Source organism: Falco biarmicus, chromosome Z (assembly GCF_023638135.1).
Source record: "Falco biarmicus isolate bFalBia1 chromosome Z, bFalBia1.pri, whole genome shotgun sequence".
Taxonomy (NCBI): Eukaryota; Metazoa; Chordata; class Aves; order Falconiformes; family Falconidae; genus Falco; species Falco biarmicus.
Genome location: NC_079311.1, coordinates 31,963,547 through 31,981,185, shown reverse-complemented (window position 1 = coordinate 31,981,185; position 17,639 = coordinate 31,963,547). Strand labels below are relative to the sequence as shown.

The 17,639-nt window shown below is 39.2% G+C and overlaps 1 protein-coding gene across 4 annotated transcripts in view; it reads right to left on the bottom strand.

Moving 5' to 3' along the window:
- The window catches only part of LOC130142645 (protein Hook homolog 3), a 94,142-nt gene that overhangs the window by 37,495 nt on the left and 39,008 nt on the right, over window positions 1–17,639 (bottom strand). For all 4 annotated transcript variants that reach the window (XM_056324938.1, XM_056324937.1, XM_056324939.1 and 1 more), the window contains exons 6-11: window positions 17,443–17,510; window positions 7,709–7,771; window positions 6,191–6,274; window positions 4,796–4,959; window positions 2,501–2,641; window positions 846–1,047 (exon numbers count right to left, since the gene is read on the bottom strand). In XM_056324938.1, coding sequence (XP_056180913.1) covers window positions 846–1,047; window positions 2,501–2,641; window positions 4,796–4,959; window positions 6,191–6,274; window positions 7,709–7,771; window positions 17,443–17,510 — 722 coding nt within the window. The remainder of the gene's footprint in view (window positions 1–845; window positions 1,048–2,500; window positions 2,642–4,795; window positions 4,960–6,190; window positions 6,275–7,708; window positions 7,772–17,442; window positions 17,511–17,639) is intronic.

Here is a 17,639-nt window from a genome sequence, read left to right as displayed (position 1 = left end):
GAAAGAGCTATGAGGTCTCAGGGACACCCATGGCTCTCAGGCTTGCAATGTTGTTAGTGGTTGTTTCTGTATTTTCGTTTTGCTGTAAGTTGACACATAGGGACCCTTGGGCCATGACCACTTCAGCTTACGAGCAGGCAAAAATACAGGGCAGGGACTACCACTTTAACAAACCACACTGTCTCGCCCCGTTACAAGCATTCCAGAATGATGTCATGTCAGTATAGTACAGAAGCAGAGAGACGATTAAGCACATCTTCCACCATTACAGAAACAGGTTCATACAGAACTTTTATAAGCAGGAGGATAAACAGATGCCTCTTACTTCAGCTGGGTACATATACACAATAGGCATGGTGTGCATCCTTCCCTCTTCATAACTGGACAAATAATCCAGACTTACCAGACAAACTAGAACCTTACAAAAAAGGAAGAGGATACTTAACTACAAGAATAACTTACCTCAGCTGTGGTGCATTTGTCACTGCTGGAAATTTCTAAGTGAAAAGTGGATGCTTTTTCTGAAAGAAGAGGCTTTAATTCAAGCCCCCCTACTAAACATAAATTAGGAATAATTTGAGGAAATAAACTTAACATGTTGATTTTTTAGAAGTAAGAAATATTTCTTTGTTTTTTGCTTATTGGCAAACTACTGTGAACTTGAAACAATGATAAGAATTGCAGGAAAAGAGAACAAAGGTATTACCTACAAAACATGGAAGTCTCCTAAACACAAGGAACTCTTTGTTCATACCTTTTTTACTTGAGGTGTTATGTAGCCATGTTATGAAGAGAAAATGTGGATCAATACAGAGAACTGTTCCATTGATGATGTTTGTTCTCACCTGTCTCTTGTATGTTTCCAGCTGACTGCGTGCTGCATTGGCCTTCCTTAGTTCTTCTTCCAGGCTCACAGTATTTTGCATATACATTGTATTCTTCTCTTCTAAGAGTTTCACTTGCCGTCGCAAATCACCCAGGTCTTCCAATTTCTTTTTGTATGACTCTACCTGGCTTTCTAACTTGGCCACTTTATCAGAAGAATGCCTGGAGGGACAGATTTGTGTCAAATTTGTACTCTGAAAACTAACAAAACTGTATGTCCTGAAGCTTCCTCAGTATTTTGCCTTAATGCAGAAGACATTGAGACATCATGGGAGAACAAGAAAGCAATCCTCCTATTACTAATGTTTTCACTTCTAAATTGTCCGCTTCCCTCCCACAACTCAAAGAGCTGCTGATGGAGGTAGTGTTAGACACTATCACTCTTCCTAACACAGCCTTCTTATCTGCTTCCAATCGTAAAATAAGTTTCAGCACCTTCACTCCCACACATTTCCTTTCATTTCTAAATCGATCCTCAGTCCTGCATTTCACAAGGGTAAAGAATAAAATTTTCTGCCCTTCAATTTGTTTTAATGATACCCAGGAATAAAATCATAAAGATCTATCTCCTGGGCAGCATGTACTTGGTGACACAGAAGTACCGTAACAGCTCTGGAGCCTGATTCCTTCTAAGAAAACCACAAACACACACAAAAAAACCTCCAACAAAAAACAACACAAAACACCAGGCTTCGTTTATAACATTACAGTTTTTTCAGTCCACCTGGTCCACTGCCAGGACAGCAACAGCCCTCACACCCCCAACCACCCACACCCTTGTTACTATTACTGCCCCCAGTTTCATTTTACCAACTGATTTACAGACTCAATTTCCTATGAAGTCTGGAGAATCCTCCATTAAATTGATGGTTCATTTATGGGACACTGAGTCAAGACAAATCTTAATCCCCAATGAAGTGCAGAGCCTCTCTGTGAAGCAAGGAATTACTTTTTGAACCCATGCTGCCCACACAGATAGTTTGTGGAATTGTGCAGCCTGATGGGCTCATTCCTTATATTAATCACAGAGGAGGTAAAGACAGCTTTGGTAAAAAGCTGCTGGTGAATTAGAAAAGGCACTATGAAAGAGGGATTATGTACCATAGTAAAAGGGACCATCCCACTTAATAAACGCCTAGCATCATCAAATCATCACAACTTTGGGTGCTAAAATCCAGTGGCAAGGAGATCTATAACAGATGTTGTTCACATTAGCATTGTATGATGAACCAAAAAGTGTGACCCACAGTCCAAATAATGGAAACCCAGGAAAGGAAAGAGTGTAGTTCCCTTGATGAGAACAGATGCCCACGTCATGGTGAAGATGAGTAGAGAATACTCAAAGAGACCAGTGAGTGATTTATTGTGACTATAAAATGATGTAGGACTGAACATTTTACTACTAGTTATTGATTAGGTATATAATAACTAATTTACTTCAGCAGAATTGTGTGGTGGTCTGTATATTTAACTGGAGGATCCAAAAGAACGTTGGCATTGACAAAGTGTTTATATTTAATATTAAAGTTGGTTAAGCAAAACTTAATGAAGACTAAGTACACAAATTATATGGATTAAAAGTTAGTTAAAAATGGGTTAATGGAACGGAGTTTACCTGAGTACATCTATCTCATCCTTCAAAGACTGAGCCTCCTCTGCTAATGTAGTAAGCTCTTCTGTTTGTTGTCTCAATTCAGCAATTTCCTTTTCTAGTTCTTCACAGCGTATTCGATAGTCATCTTTGGCAGCTTCTAATCTATAGAAATTAAGTAAAACAGAACATAATTCTCAGCTTTAGCCACAGTTACCTTTCCTCATCATCATCATCCTCTATAAAAAGGCATGAAACAGCCTTCTGGTGCAGTGAAGGAAACAGCAGCCCAATGTGCTTTTCCAAAAATGTAGAAGCAGATTGACTTTTTTGATGCTCCCTGATTTGGTATCAGTCTTTCTATTTGGAAGATCCAAAGGTGATGTATGTTCTCAGAAAGACAAATCCTGGTGGTTTTGTGTCATAATAATTTTTCACATTGACAGTTCAAGCAGAAATTTCTACCCTTTTTAATCTTGAGGCATACAGAGTTTGAACACACATCTTTATCCTAAGATTTTGTTCAGCTGTTCAACTCCTATACACCTTTGACAATACTGACTTGATTGTAAGATGTTCCAAATGCTGTAGAGCTCTCACCAAGGTGACTTTATTTATTTATTTACTTATAAAGAACCTGTGCATGCCTAGTACCCTCTGAAGAACCAAGTCATACATTTAGTTATCTAGTTAGCATGTAAAGAACTCAGACCAAAGTTTCTGGAGTGAACTACTCACATACAGAATACACAATCAAAGCTGCATTAACCTGCCAGTGAACAAAAGGAACAATATAAGAGAAGCTTTATCAAAGCATTTTGAACGAATGGAAGAGGACACAACCTGGACCCTGAAGTCCTATTGTGATTTTGGTCTGAAGAAAGAGGTATGGGCTGGGGCAGGGGGGAGCACACAGGCAAGGCAAGGTATTAAATCCATTAATTCAAGAAGTCCACAAACAGTCTACAAGAATGGAGACAAAAGACAGTCAGTGTGTCAACTAAATCGTACGCAACAAAAGATTTGGATCATGATAGTCTGGAACTGTCAAAGGACATAAAGATGCAAGGCTGGCAGAAAAACTTACACCACACTGGGCATCAGTTAAGCTGTACGTACATCGTGATTATTCACGTAGAGCTGGACAAGGAACACACACAAATTGCCTTTAGAAACCACATGCTATGAAGGCAGGGGAAAGAGATAAAGGAGGTTGGGAGATGAGTCTCACATGTGAAAAGACCTTCAGAACCTGAAACTAGAGTAGCAGGCAGTGAAGATATTGCATATGGGGACGAAACTTGTTCAAACAGCAATTGGTAATAGACTTAGGTAGGACACATTCCAGAGCATGGAGATGAAGAAGCAGAGATAAAAGGGGACATTAGGGAGACAGCACTATGTTATTCCTTTACATGGCAGATGCATAGAAGAAAATCACACACTAGCTGCTGCAAAAGAGAAATGCTGAACATTCTTCAAGAAACTAAATGGAGACTGTGTTTAAACATGCAGGAAAAAGGCTTAGCAAGAGGAAGTGGGAAATGGCAAAACAGGCAAAAAAAGGAGAGTTATACGGCAGCTGACATAAAAATTAGAAAAGGGCAACCAGAAGAGGACAGAAAGATAGGAAAAAAATGGCAGTGTAAAGAAATACCACAGTTTCATTCACAAAGGCTATGGAAAGTACAGCAACAAGAATGAAAAGATGATGGTGAAGTGAATCAGCTTTCTTCAGCAGAATAGGCTTACACAGCTTGAAAGCAACAGTCAAAAGGACCACGAAGGATATTTAAAGAGGAACTGGATTTCCACATCAATGAAATGCAAATGAAGAGTGGAGCTCACCTGCTGATAATCTCCATCTTTCAGATATGAAATAATTTGTTTTCAAACTCTGAGGACACACTTTGCTGTATAATAATACCACCTGTAGTACTGCCCATAGCAAACTTTCAGCTAGGAATTCCTACACCTTAAGAATACAGTCAGAATAATTCACATAAAGGAAAATATGCTACTTTTCATTCTCACTGATTTTGAAAAACATGGGTGAAGTGATTGCACGCAAACAATTCAAAATAACTCCAGAAAGTAGAGAGTGACATGTATACAACATTTCAGCATTATGAAATAATGTAATTTTTTTATGCTGGAGCATGTAAAGAGGTAAATCATAACATGTATATCACTGTAAAAACTTTACTACTGTGGTTTTACCACCCATTATACTAATTCTTAATTGCCAGCAGAACTGGAAGTATGTAAGTCAAGCTTGTTGCAAGCTACAAACAATTTAATCAAGCATTGCTTTTCTACCTGAATGTTTCCTCTTGGAGTTGTTCTAGTTGTGTCTGCAGATGCAAGTGCCTACGACCTGCAGGGCTGTTGGGATCTTCAATAGCATCAGATTGGTTTAAACGTTCCATCAAAATCTGGTTCTCGGCGAGCAAGCTGCTCTTCTCCTCCTGGAGGGCTGCAACCTGTGGTAGTAAAAGCATTACACTGCAGTAACTGAGCTATCCAACTAGAGAGTATTTTTTTTCTCGTGCATAATAAAGTATCAGCACAACCTGCAAATGGAAACACAGGCTTCAATAATCACATTTCACAAGAATATACTGTAACATGAATAGGTATTCAATTGCTATGTGAAGTAACTAACCCACTGCAACATTAGGGGCAGATTTACCACACAGAAAACGTAACTATTCTTAACTGTATTTCGCACAAGCATCTAAAGAAGTCTTTGTTATCACAGAAGATGATTTCATTGTAATGAAGTCTGCATACTTTCCCAACAACCAAATAGAACTGGGCCTCCATAGTAAAGCTTTTAAAACTTATTTCCAAAAGAAACAATGCCTATCAATCACACTGAAGGGACGGCTGTGCCCTTCCCAGATGTTTTTTGTTTGTTTTTTTTTTAATCCAGTGCCTCTGAAACAGGAACGCAGCCCCAAAGACTACTGTTTCCCCAACGCTGTGAAAACACGCAGTAGTGAAAAGAACCCAAAGTGCTGCAACTCAAACAACAGATGAAGCACAGGTTCACATAACTATTAAATAGTATAGAATTAACATGCAGGAGCAGGATGGGAAGAGATGGAATGTGAACATCTCAGAAGGAAATGCTTCAATAAGAGCTTGAGTCATCACATACACCAAAACCACGACACACAAATCACCTTTATTCATTCTAACAGTTAGTGAACTGCTTGGCAAAAGCCTGAATTATACTCCTAAGCAGGGTTGCAATGGCAATGCCTTCTGGGGCTCCCACTTTACACTCCTTATGCCTTCCAGATAAGGCATGCTTGATTTACAGTAAGGCTTAGTCTAAATCCATACACCGCTGACACACTACAGTAACTTCAGATCGGGATTTAACCCTTAACGGAAACTGTTACAGTAGCATAACCTCCAAGATTTGTCTAATGGAAGAGTTTAACCACACAGCTCAACCCCTTCTTACCTGCATGAAAAGAATTTTTGTTAGTACAAATAATCTTAATACTGGCAACACTGCATCAAGACAAGAAAACAACAAAATTCACTCCGTTAGCACAAGTAAAGCAAAACAATTACTGTGCGATTTTCATCTCCCTTTCAAAAATCACATCATCACACTATACTTTTTGTTTTCAGCCACCTAAAAATTAACATCTCTCTTTTCCACTTCAAAATTAATACAAACAATATAGCAAACCTTACCTGCATATCTAATTCATGACATCTCTGGGCAATTTCTTCTTTTGTTGCTAGAGCTTCATTTAATTCTTCTGTAGTTTTCTTCAGCTACCATAAACAACAAACATTTATAGCTCCATCACTCTGTGAAGTGTCTAAAAATATCCTGAACTACATGACCGTAAAATTGTTTTTACATTTAGGTAATACATTAATTTTTTTGAAAACTAAGGCAATTCTGCTCTTAGAAAGAAAGAAAGAAGCAGATAAGATTACTGTTCAGCTTGTGTGACAGCAAAAAGTAAACATACCTAAAAGCAATATCTGGACTTACAAAAATGCATTAGAATTATCACATCTGTTCTATGAATTGACTGAAATTCTGAAGAATTTGGGTCTGAAGAAATCATCAGCTTTGTACACTGAAAAAAATTGTCAATACCACTTTTCTTTAGGGATGAAGAATGCATAAATTCAGTTTTCAATCTACTTTTCAAATACAGAAGGGACTGGAAGGTGGAATACAGGGAATGGACAATTAGGGTAAAATCTCTGTAGTGACTGGGAACTACTCTTACTGCACAAAAGGAATACCACTAAAATGGTGAAGGGAGAAGCCCACCCTTCTGAAAAAGGGCGCTGAATCTTGTAAGCAGTAGGAAATGTTCAGATACTTCCCACAAAGCCTTTATGTTCAAAGATATGTATCTTGCAGGTTTGCATGACTGCAGTTAAGATAACATAAAAAACAGCTACAAGAAAATTTGGCTGACAAAGCAGGTGTGTGCATATTATGTATACAGAGATATAGGTATGTATTATCATATATGATGAATTTTAGGTGGACTTTCTCAAACAGCATCACTGTATCTTATTTTTTCAGTTTTACTTCTCAAGGGCCTAATGGTATATAAAAATAATTCCATCTGCCAGAACTTACATACTTCTGCAGAGAAAGGATGGAGGAACACAGGGAACACCACTGTGCTATGCCTCTCAATTAGGAAAAAACCGAGGAAGTAGGACAGCATTAGCATGAGGTTAAGCTAGTAAGAATAAAATCGGGTTTGCATATTCTTTAAATATATCAGACAGGGAAGCATTCTCTTTGAAAATTTCTCTTATGTATTGTAACAGTTCCCAGGACTGCTTTAAGGATTTTCAGCCACATCTATGTGTTTTTTTAAACTGACTTTGCAAGTAGGAACTGGCAAAAAAAGTGATATTCAAATACCATACACTTTTTATTCTTCTTTCTCAATACCCAAAGATTGCACTGGTCTGCAGTTTTGCTATACTATGTCATACAGCTAAACTTGTTTTCCAAATATAGTTTTTCCTGTCCTTTAAATCCACAAAATGGGTAAACTACATTTATAAAGCAAAAGGATTTGAAATACTGAAATTTAGTTTTACACACCTTAATTGAATTTCCCACAAAACCTTTTCATGATTAAAGAAAGAAGTCTTTTTAGTAACACAAAATGACTGGCCACTGATGTGCTATGATTGAAGGAAAAGAAACATCTAGTCTTAAGATACCTGCCGATCAAGGTCAACGTAAGCATCATTTCCAACAGAGACTGGAGACTCTTTACTCATCAACTGCAATTAGATTACACGGGATTAGAAAAAGCAAGGATTTACTTTTATATTAAAAGCTAAGCTTCAATGAACATCAGGCTGATTTTAACTTCTGGGAGCTTCAATCTGACCTCATTTAGAAGTTTAACTTCGTTTTTATATATGACTTTTTCAGAAACAACTACAGAAAGAAAACTTCAGAATTTATAATATTTAAAACACACTAAAATAAATCTTATGTAATCTCTTCTTCTTCTGACAATGCACATTCTTTATCTATGAAGTAACCTATAGTACACTCTGCTATGCATTTTACTGAAGTGGCATTGGAATGATTGTAGCTATCAACACACCATGCAAGATCTGCCTTTAACCGTTCTCTGCCAGTGGTTTGCATTTTTTGATCACCTGGAAGTTCACATCAACTTATTTATTTAACTGCAGTTGGGACATGTATCTCAGCTAACTGCAAAACAAAGATGATCAAAATTCCTGCTCTGGAGTCGTCTGTAACTTGCAAATTTAAAAAGAAAGGCTACAGAGAGTATTCCTGAAATGAGTATTACAATTCCTTTCATACTAACGCCTGTTTTATTGTAGGAATGTCTAGTAGTAGTTTTAGTCTAGAAAACCTTACTTTTATGCATGAATTAAACAACAAAACAAAATAGCAAGCCTCCAAATTGACTGATGTGCTTACTAAAAGATAAAAAGTTGGTACGAAAGTTTTCTTTTAGTAAGCCACTGAGCAGCTACACAGGTAGTTAAAAACTAAATCAAATGTAGTGAGATCTGTAGCCCAAAGACCTCCACCCACCCACCTCCACCAAACATATTAAGGTCAAGTTACTACTGAAAGTTGTAGTACACATGAAGAAACAGTCCTCCAAAGAAGAAATTGGTTGTAACTAACTCAAAAGGCAGCATTACAGAACCACACTGTTGGTTTCTGCCATCCTGACCAAACAAAAAACTTGAGTTGTGCAATAACACAATCCATGGAAGTAAGAAACAAAAAAGGCCCTACCCTAACCAAATTCAGGGCAAGATTTCTTTCCCAAGGTGTGCTGTCTAGCCTAATTACTCTCTCCAGAGACACGGCTGCTTTTATTCCTTCCAAAAATCAGTGCTTTTGCATTACTTTTCATTGGCAGAGTTTTGTGGATACACAGCATGGAGCTTGAATTTCTTCTCCATCCTTTCTGTTTATACTATGGTATATGAAAGAAAATTTCTGTCTGACACATTTCTCTCCCTTTCCACATATCCTTAAGTGGGATTTAGCTGTATGCCACGTGCTTAAATTCATCTATTTGTACCTAAGTCCTCCTCAGACCTTGACAATGTCTATTGCTAACTGACTTCCTTTATTTTCTCTACATCTTTACAATGACAAACTACTCCGAAATGAAGCATTCCATGAAGCCCAGAATCTCTGTAACAGTAATTAGAAAGCCCCTAGCCTCAGTGCTGTTCCCCTGAAAAATGAAGTCACATGTCTTTTTCTTTACCATATATGGTGGCATTACAAACTTGTATTTAATTTAGGGCCATGTTTTCTAAGCTGATTATCATTTTGCATCTAAACCAAGAATTTCCTGTCCCCCTCAGCTCTGTGATATGTATACACTTTTCAATTACACCATTTCACTAGCTACCGTACAAAAGCTTTTGCAGGCACTAACAGAGACATCCATATTAACCAAATCCTCTCCCTATCCTATACCCCACAACACTGTTCACCAACACGTTTCAGACACTAAATTGCCCCATTTAAGCCAGTACTTCACAGCCGGCATGTGACAAGCGTGGTGTCCTGCCCCAGGCCCACCGCAGGCCAGCAGCTGTACAACCCACTAGGGGCCACTGTGGTGTTGCTGCGTTCTGTGGATCACCCTAAGGGAAGCAGGCCGAGGCCCGTGATACAATCCCCTTATTCTTCATCAGGTTTTGCCATCTCCAAAACATCCTATCCTTGAGAACCCTTAGCAGAAATCAGAGAAGATGACATGAGCTGGAGAAGGATTAGGCAGTGCAGATCTAGGATGTGGGTTTAGCGTGAATGTTACACAGAACTAGTGAATTTTAACTCCATGGCCTGTACCAGGAATGTCATGGGAAGTATGCATAGAATCATACAATCATTTAGGTTGGAAAAGACCTTTGAGATCATCAAGTCCAACCATTAACCCAGGACTGCCAAGTTCATCACTAAAACATGTCCCTAAGCACCACATCTACGTGTTTTTTTAAAGACCTCAAGGTGATTCCACCACCTCCCTGGGCAGCCTGTTCCAATGCTTCATCACCCTTTCAGTGAAGAAATTTTTCCTAATATCCACTAGAAACGTCCCCTGGTGTAACTTGAGGCTGTTTCCTCTCATCCTGTTGCTTGTTATCTGGGAGAAGAGACCTACTCCCACCTGCCTACAGCCCCCTTTCAGGCAGTTGCAGAGAGCAATGAAGTCCTTGAGTCGCCTCCTCTCCAGACTAAACAACCCCAGTTCCCTCAGCCGCTCCCCATAACACTCGTACTCCAGACCCTTCACCAGCTTCGTCGCCCTTCTCTGGACACGCTCCAGCACCTCTACATCCCTCCTGCAGTGAGGGGCCCAAAACTGAACACAGTGTTCGAGGTGTGGCCTCACCAGTGCCCAGTACAGGGGGATGATCGCTGCTGCCCTTGCCCTGCTGGCCACGCTCTTTCAGATACAAGCCAGGATGCTGTTGGCTGCCTTGGCCACCTGGGCACACAGCTGGCTCATGTTCAAACAGCTGTTGACCAACACTCCCAGGTCCTTTCCCACCAGGCAGCTTTCCAGCCATTCTTCCCAGGCCTGTAGCCTTCCTTGGGGCTGTTGTGACCCAAGTGCAGGACCCGGCACTTCTCCTTGTTGCACCTCATACAGCTGGCCTCAGCCCATCGATCCAGCCTGTCCAGATCCCTCTGCAGAGCCTTCCTACCCCCAAAGCAGATCAACAGTCCTGCCCAGCTTGGTGTTCTCTGCAAACTTACACAGGGTGCACTCAATCCCCTCATCCAGACTGTCGATAAAGACATTGAACAGGACTGGCCCCAATACTGAGCCCTGGGGAGCACCACTTGTGACCAGTTGCCAAGTGGATGTAACTCCATTCACCACCACTCTTCAGGCTCAGCCATCCAGCCAGCTTTCAACCCAGGTTAGAGCACACCCATCTAAGCCATGAGCAGCCAGTTTCTCCAGGAGAATGCTGTGAGAGATTGTGTCAAAGGCTTTACCAATGTCCAGGGAGACAGCATCCACAGCCTTTTCCCTCATTTACTTGGCATGAAGCACTGAAGGCAACAGCCACAGCCACATATGCAGATGACTGATTCAATGCAACAGAATGCATCTGGCAATGTTATGGCCTGCAATATGGCAGGGATGCTAAAGAAGAAATTTAAGGGATTGTGCTGCATCCGGTAGCATGACTAGACAAGGAACAGGAACAAAATTACCTGATTGCTCACTAGTAATACAGGAATACAACTTCTGGCCATCAGTTAACAATAAACAAGAAGTGGGGTGAAAAGGCAGAGTTATCAGGGTGAAGGATGCCTTCATCTTTTCCCCTCACACTGGAGAGGACAATGGTATATGTAAGCAATTGCCCTGACTGTGCTCTGGTTCTGGATTGCCTCTACCCAGCTTCTTCTAGCTTAATAACACCTTACCACAAACAGCACAGCTAATAAGGTATAACTCCACCTACCTATCCAAGCTTCTCTCTTTAATAAGATTTCCTGAAAAATTCAAGAAACATTTTACTGAATGCTGTGGTTTAGGATTCCATACAGACATGCATGTCAACTCAAAACACACACTACACCTTCCATCCACCTAAAAAAAAAAAGTATAACAGGCTTGCCCATTTTCCCCTATTCTTCACTTTGGTTTTTGTCCACCAGATACTATCACTTCTGGTACTACTGAAGTTTAGAGCTCCAAAATGCTCATTTCATCAGTTACTTGCTCAATGGCATGCATATTAGCTTTTTCTGCATTATTTATTACTAATCTGATGATACTGGTAGGCTGTTACTGATTTTTAAAGCAATTTTCCTTGCTGTGTTCTGCTATAAATCTCCTTTATTTACAAGCTCACATTCAGACACATTCCTGATATACTGCTGTAGTTTCAGTGCTTCACACACAACTTGCAAGTGTGATACTAAAACACATGGTCTGGAGAGGTATGGGCCAATGCCAGTACTTTTGAGATTAGAGTGACAAACTCCTTCATTTGTATTTCAGCTGGCTGATTCAAGAGAATAAAAATCAGAAGGAACCGGCCTTCTCATTCTCCTTCCATAGTTGCAAGTTTTCTTTTCTTCAGAAGCAAAACTACAGGTGGGCATAAAGATCTGCCTTCACAATTTCGCAGCACTGCAACTGGCTTTCAGCTCCAAATGCATAATTTAGCTTTAGTATTATAATCTATTTTCACATGTACTTTTAAAGGATGATGTGCAGAGATTTTACAAGTGAATTCATTATGAAAAGGGAAATCAAAAAAGTGCCTACAAAATCAAGCCATTGCATTAGGCCTCTACAGTAGAAGGAAAAGTCTGCTTAAGAGCCTTCCACAGTGAAAAAGCAAACAACTATCATTTACTTCCTTGCTCATTTTCTGGTTTACTTTGCATATTTAGAATGAAGACTTGAAGCAGCACAAGTATTTGTTCAAATAACTAAAGTGTCATTTAAAATTAAAAGAGTTTGTTCTGTGCTGAAGACTTAAGTCTGGATTTTAAATGGTACAATAATCTGCACAACATGACAAGTTTTATATTTTTTGTGTAGTTTTATGAGAAGCAGTTGTCATTCCTTGTAATCCTTTACATCTATACATTTACATGCTCAAAGCTTTGGTACAATGTCTTAAAAAATACTTGTAGATCTGCTAATTTTATATCATTAAAACCTTCACTTTTTAACTGCTTTGCCTGCAAAATGTGAACAAGTTGTGTTGTCATGGATACATAAAGATTAGGGAAGGGGTAAATCACAAAATCTGCATGCATGAATAACCTGAATTATGAATGCTTTTTTCCCCCTACACATGATTTGCATGATTTTGCAAATGCAGCTGCACCATTCCAGATGATGGTAAAAGTTCAAAACATTTGCTTTATATAAATGTTTCTTCTGTGGTCGTTAATATTGTACAAGGTTATTTAAGTGTCCATGAAACACTCAAAATCCAGCTTCTGTATTCAGGAGGTTGTTTTACTTTTTTAAAACATCTTTTTGTTTGTTTGCTTTTTAAGAGTCAAGGCTATGTATCACATAGTGTGTATCCTTTGATGCAGCTTCTTCCTCCAGTACGACTGACAGACCCACAGAAGTCTTTTTCTATTATTTCCTAGGTGTTCAAAAAACACTTTTACTTCAGACAAGATGAACCTTTAAACAGTCAGGACAACATACGGGATGGGGGGTAGGAAACCCACAAACCCAAACAGTTTCTGCTTTGTGGAAGTAACACAGTTGGTATTAATCCAGACAGAAAGTACCTTTTGCTATACACCCCAGGCAAGTTTTCAACACTACCTCTAGTACATTGCTGTTAAGAGCCTGTATTTTGACTCTCAACTTGACCTGTACAGATACCTGCTACGTGATAAAGGTTAGAGATGTTCTAAAGAGCAAAGGCAAACAATTTCTCCAGCTACCACCTTCATCAACAATGAACTTGTCTGCTCAAAGAAGACTTGGGAAAATGACAGCAGATTTTCCAAAGGATGTCAAGAAAAGGAAAGAGAAACACAAAATGGCTAAATAATTTTTTGGCCTTTAAAAAAATCTGCAAATTATGAAATAAAATATGTATGTCATATTATATATAGTAATACATTAATTGCAAGTAATAATAAATTATAGTATAACCAGAATATAAGAGTATATATTATAGAATATACAATACTTGATTTATAAGTATATGTGATATTTTTTGCAGTATTTTACCTTGTGCATAGCCTGCATTTAGAAAAGCACATCTTCATATTAGAACCTAAGAATCTAGGTGCTGGCAACAACCAGATTGATTTGACTGCATTGAAGAAGTAACAGAAGACCATTGTTCAATTTATAAAACCTTTATAGAGCATAAGCATATTTTACTATTGCTATTTCATTTTAACACTTCAGTAAGTGAAGAAAGGAAATGCTGAGGAGTCAGAATTTATTAAAAAACTGAAATGACCAAATAAAATACAAAACAAAGTGTTCCTTCTTCCATTTAAAAATCAGCTTCTTCATGCAAAAAACAGAAAACAGGGCACATGCTTGTTCTACAGTGCCTCATGAAATATATTGATGAGTAAGATTATTTATGAAAACCAAAGAAATATCAAAAAATACGTGCTTTGCTGAAACAGAAGAACAAATTACATAATATATCAGTAAAGCTTACAGAAGTCTTTTTATATACCTAATTCTGAAGAAAGAGTACCTGCATGTCAAATGCTTTGAAATGTTTGACTTTGGTGACATACCAACTTCTAAAATATGCATATATAACTACTTTCCTAGGCATTTTATTTTGGTGTCTCCTACATATTGCTTAGTCCAAGTCACTTGGATTCTGAGAGCTGCTCTGAGTCCAAGGGACAGAAAAACCTCCCTAAATTCAGTGAAGCTTCAGCCCTCCAAAGGCACAGACTGCAGGTGCAGCTCTGAAAACGCTCTCTGGATTTAAACTCCCATCATAGATTATCTCAGGTTGGATGGGATGCATAATCATCATAGAGTCCAACTTCCCTGCTCCTTCCAGGACTGCCTAAAATTAAGCCATACAACTAAAAGCCTTGGCCAGACACTCAAAACTCCAACATGCTCAGTGCCTTGACCACTTCCCTAAGGACTCTGTTCCAGTGACCCACTGCCCTCTCAGTGAAGAACCTTGTCCTGCTGTCCAGTCTGAACTTCTCCTGATGCAGCTCTGTTCCATTTCCTCCTGTACTATTGCTGGTCACCAGAGAGATCAACAGCTCGCCTTCCACTGCCCTCCTTGAGGAAGTTGTAGACCATAACAATGTCACCCCTCAGCCTTTTCTTCTCCAAGATGAACAAACTAAGTTGACCTCAGCCACTTCCTCCCAAGTCTTGCCCTCAGAACCTTCCACCATCTTGGTTGCTCTCCTCCAGACACTCTTAATAGTTTGATGTCCTTCTTATACTGAGGCACTGAAAACACACACTGCTCAAGGTGGGGCTGCACCTGCGTGGTGTAAAGTGGGACAATCACCTCCCTCAACCAGCTGACTATGCTGTGCTAAACACACTCCAAGACACAGCTGGCCTGTTTGGCTTCCAGGACACACTGCTGACTCACATGCAACTTTCCATGGACCCAAAGCCCCACATCTCTTCCACAGGGCTGCTCTCCAGCCTCTCGTCCCCCAGTTTCTATGTATAACCAGGATTACCCCATTACAGGTGGGGAATCCAGCACTTGCTCTTCTTAGATTTCATATGGTTGGTGAATGCCCAGCTCTTCAGCCTACCCAGATCTCTCTGTAAGGTCACTCTAACCTCAAGGGAGTCCACAGCTCCTCCCTAGTTTAAGCTCATTAGCAAATTTACTTAATGTACATTCAATTTCTGCATACAGATGATTTATAAAAATATTGAAGAACACTTGCCTTAAAATTGACCCCCGAGACTGGTCACCAGCCTAATATAACCTCATTTACTATAACCCTTTTGAGACTAGTCCATCAGTAAATTGCTCACCCAAAATATTATGAACTTATCTAAATGTACGCTGAACATTTTGTCGAGAAGGATACTGTGAGAGACAGTATTAAAAGCTTTGATAAAATAAACACACCCCTATTGGCTTCCCTTGGTCACCTAGATGAGTAACCTTGTCATAAAGTCAAAATTAAGTTAGTTAAGTGGAACTTTTCCCTTGTGAACCTGTGCTGGCTATGATCAATGACTGCATTGTCTCTCAAGTGTTTTTTAGTAACTTTCAGAATAACCTCCATAAATTTGCCAGGCACTGAAATAAGACCAGCTTGTAATGACCAGGGTCTTCCTTCTTTCCCTTCCTGAAAATCAGGACAACCCTTTGCCAGCTTCCAGTTGACTGGGACCTCTCCAGACTCCCAAAACCATTGAAAAATAATGGAGGGAGGTTCTGCTCTCAAAGTGTCCCAGAGTTTTTATTTTTCTTTTTTGACACTTTCTGACCTCTTTGTTAAGTACCCAAGATCCTCCTCAACACTTTGGATTTCTAAGAAGCTTGAGTGAATTTAATGCTGCCTTTCAGAGCTGCACAAGTACCTGAACAGTAAGGTTTTTGATTCACTGAGTTTCAAAAATCTATTTCAGAAGAACAGAACCTTAACCTGTGATTTCTCCCCACTTCTACTCCCCACCTCTGGAAAAGGACTTAAACACTAAACAAATTAAATTCCTACTCATCAAATGCCAAAAACTGTGGGCTGCTTCAGATCTGCCCATTTTAGCAAATGAAGGAGATCTTTAAATAAATCAAACAGGAGATTTTCAACAGAAGAAGGAAGGATAAGAAAAGGTTTACTATTTTAAGACAGCGCAGAATAAAGCAATGCTGCAAGTTGGGTTTAATAAAAGCAGACATTAGGAAAATCCTCCAAAACACTGTATTACAGTTAAAAAGAATGCAAAAGTAATAGATCCCAAAACTCAGGCAAACTGGTACTTAACAGCACTGACTGGAAGATGATTTAGCATAAGGATTCTTTCAATGCTAATTTCAAAAGTCCCCTCTGCAATGTTATAGATAGCAGTCCTCACACAGACAACAGGATGTATGACTGCATGGATACAGCAGTGGACAAAATGATAGGGGACAAAGTCCCTCTAGACTCACTGACATCTTTCTCTGTTCAGACATTACAGAAAAATGAAATTGCCCTAGAGATCAATGTGGAATTTAGTTTCTGTTGTTCAGGTCCAGAAGAAACAGGATTACCAGCGATTTCCTGCTTTCCTCAGTGGCCTGCCCTGCAGTAAACCTCCATCTATGAAAACTGACAGGCACTCCAGACTCTGTAAGAAGTCACACAGCAGCTTCATGGTTGTAGTGGTCCCTAACACTGTGGTTTGTATTTCACTACAGTTTTAATTTACTACCGGAGAACACTTCTACAAAACACACTGCAGTATAATTGCTAACTCATAATAACGTATTAGCACAACTACCTTCATTAGCCTATTCATAACAATACAGCTGACAAAATAATACTATACTATCCACTTCTCTTTTCACTTGTCCAGTAAAAAAAAAAAACAAAAACAAAAATATTAATTAACAGTTGATGGGAGTTTTGCAATTTCAGGATACAAATTTTGAAGAAATCCTACAGTATTTGATTACTCATACAAAAGCAGTCTAGTGTAATTCAGGAGCCATAGGGTGGGAAAGGTAAAGGAAAGGGAACCCAGTACCAAAAATATCTGGAAGTTTCAAACTTCTAGATTTAAAGAAAAGTGGGACATTCAACCAGAGTTCCTTGACAAAAAGCAAGCTTTTCTAAGGAAAAATAAGATATTTCTCCATGTAAAATGGCAAAATCTATGCCACTTATTTTGTTTTTCCAAAGTAGAAAATAGCAGACTTTTGTACAACACTGACAGGCTGAACTTTTACACACTGTGGGCATCCCAGCATACCTCCTGAATGGCTGTCATGACAACATGTTGAACCGATTCTTCCATCATCATTATGGTCTGGATGTACTCTGAAAATAAGAGCATTCTGAAATGTTACTGTTAAAACTCAAGTCACACAGAACATGAGGTCAGAAGTTGCATCCTTCCTACAAAGTGACTAGGTGCCACAGATGACACCAAAATGTATAATCACCACT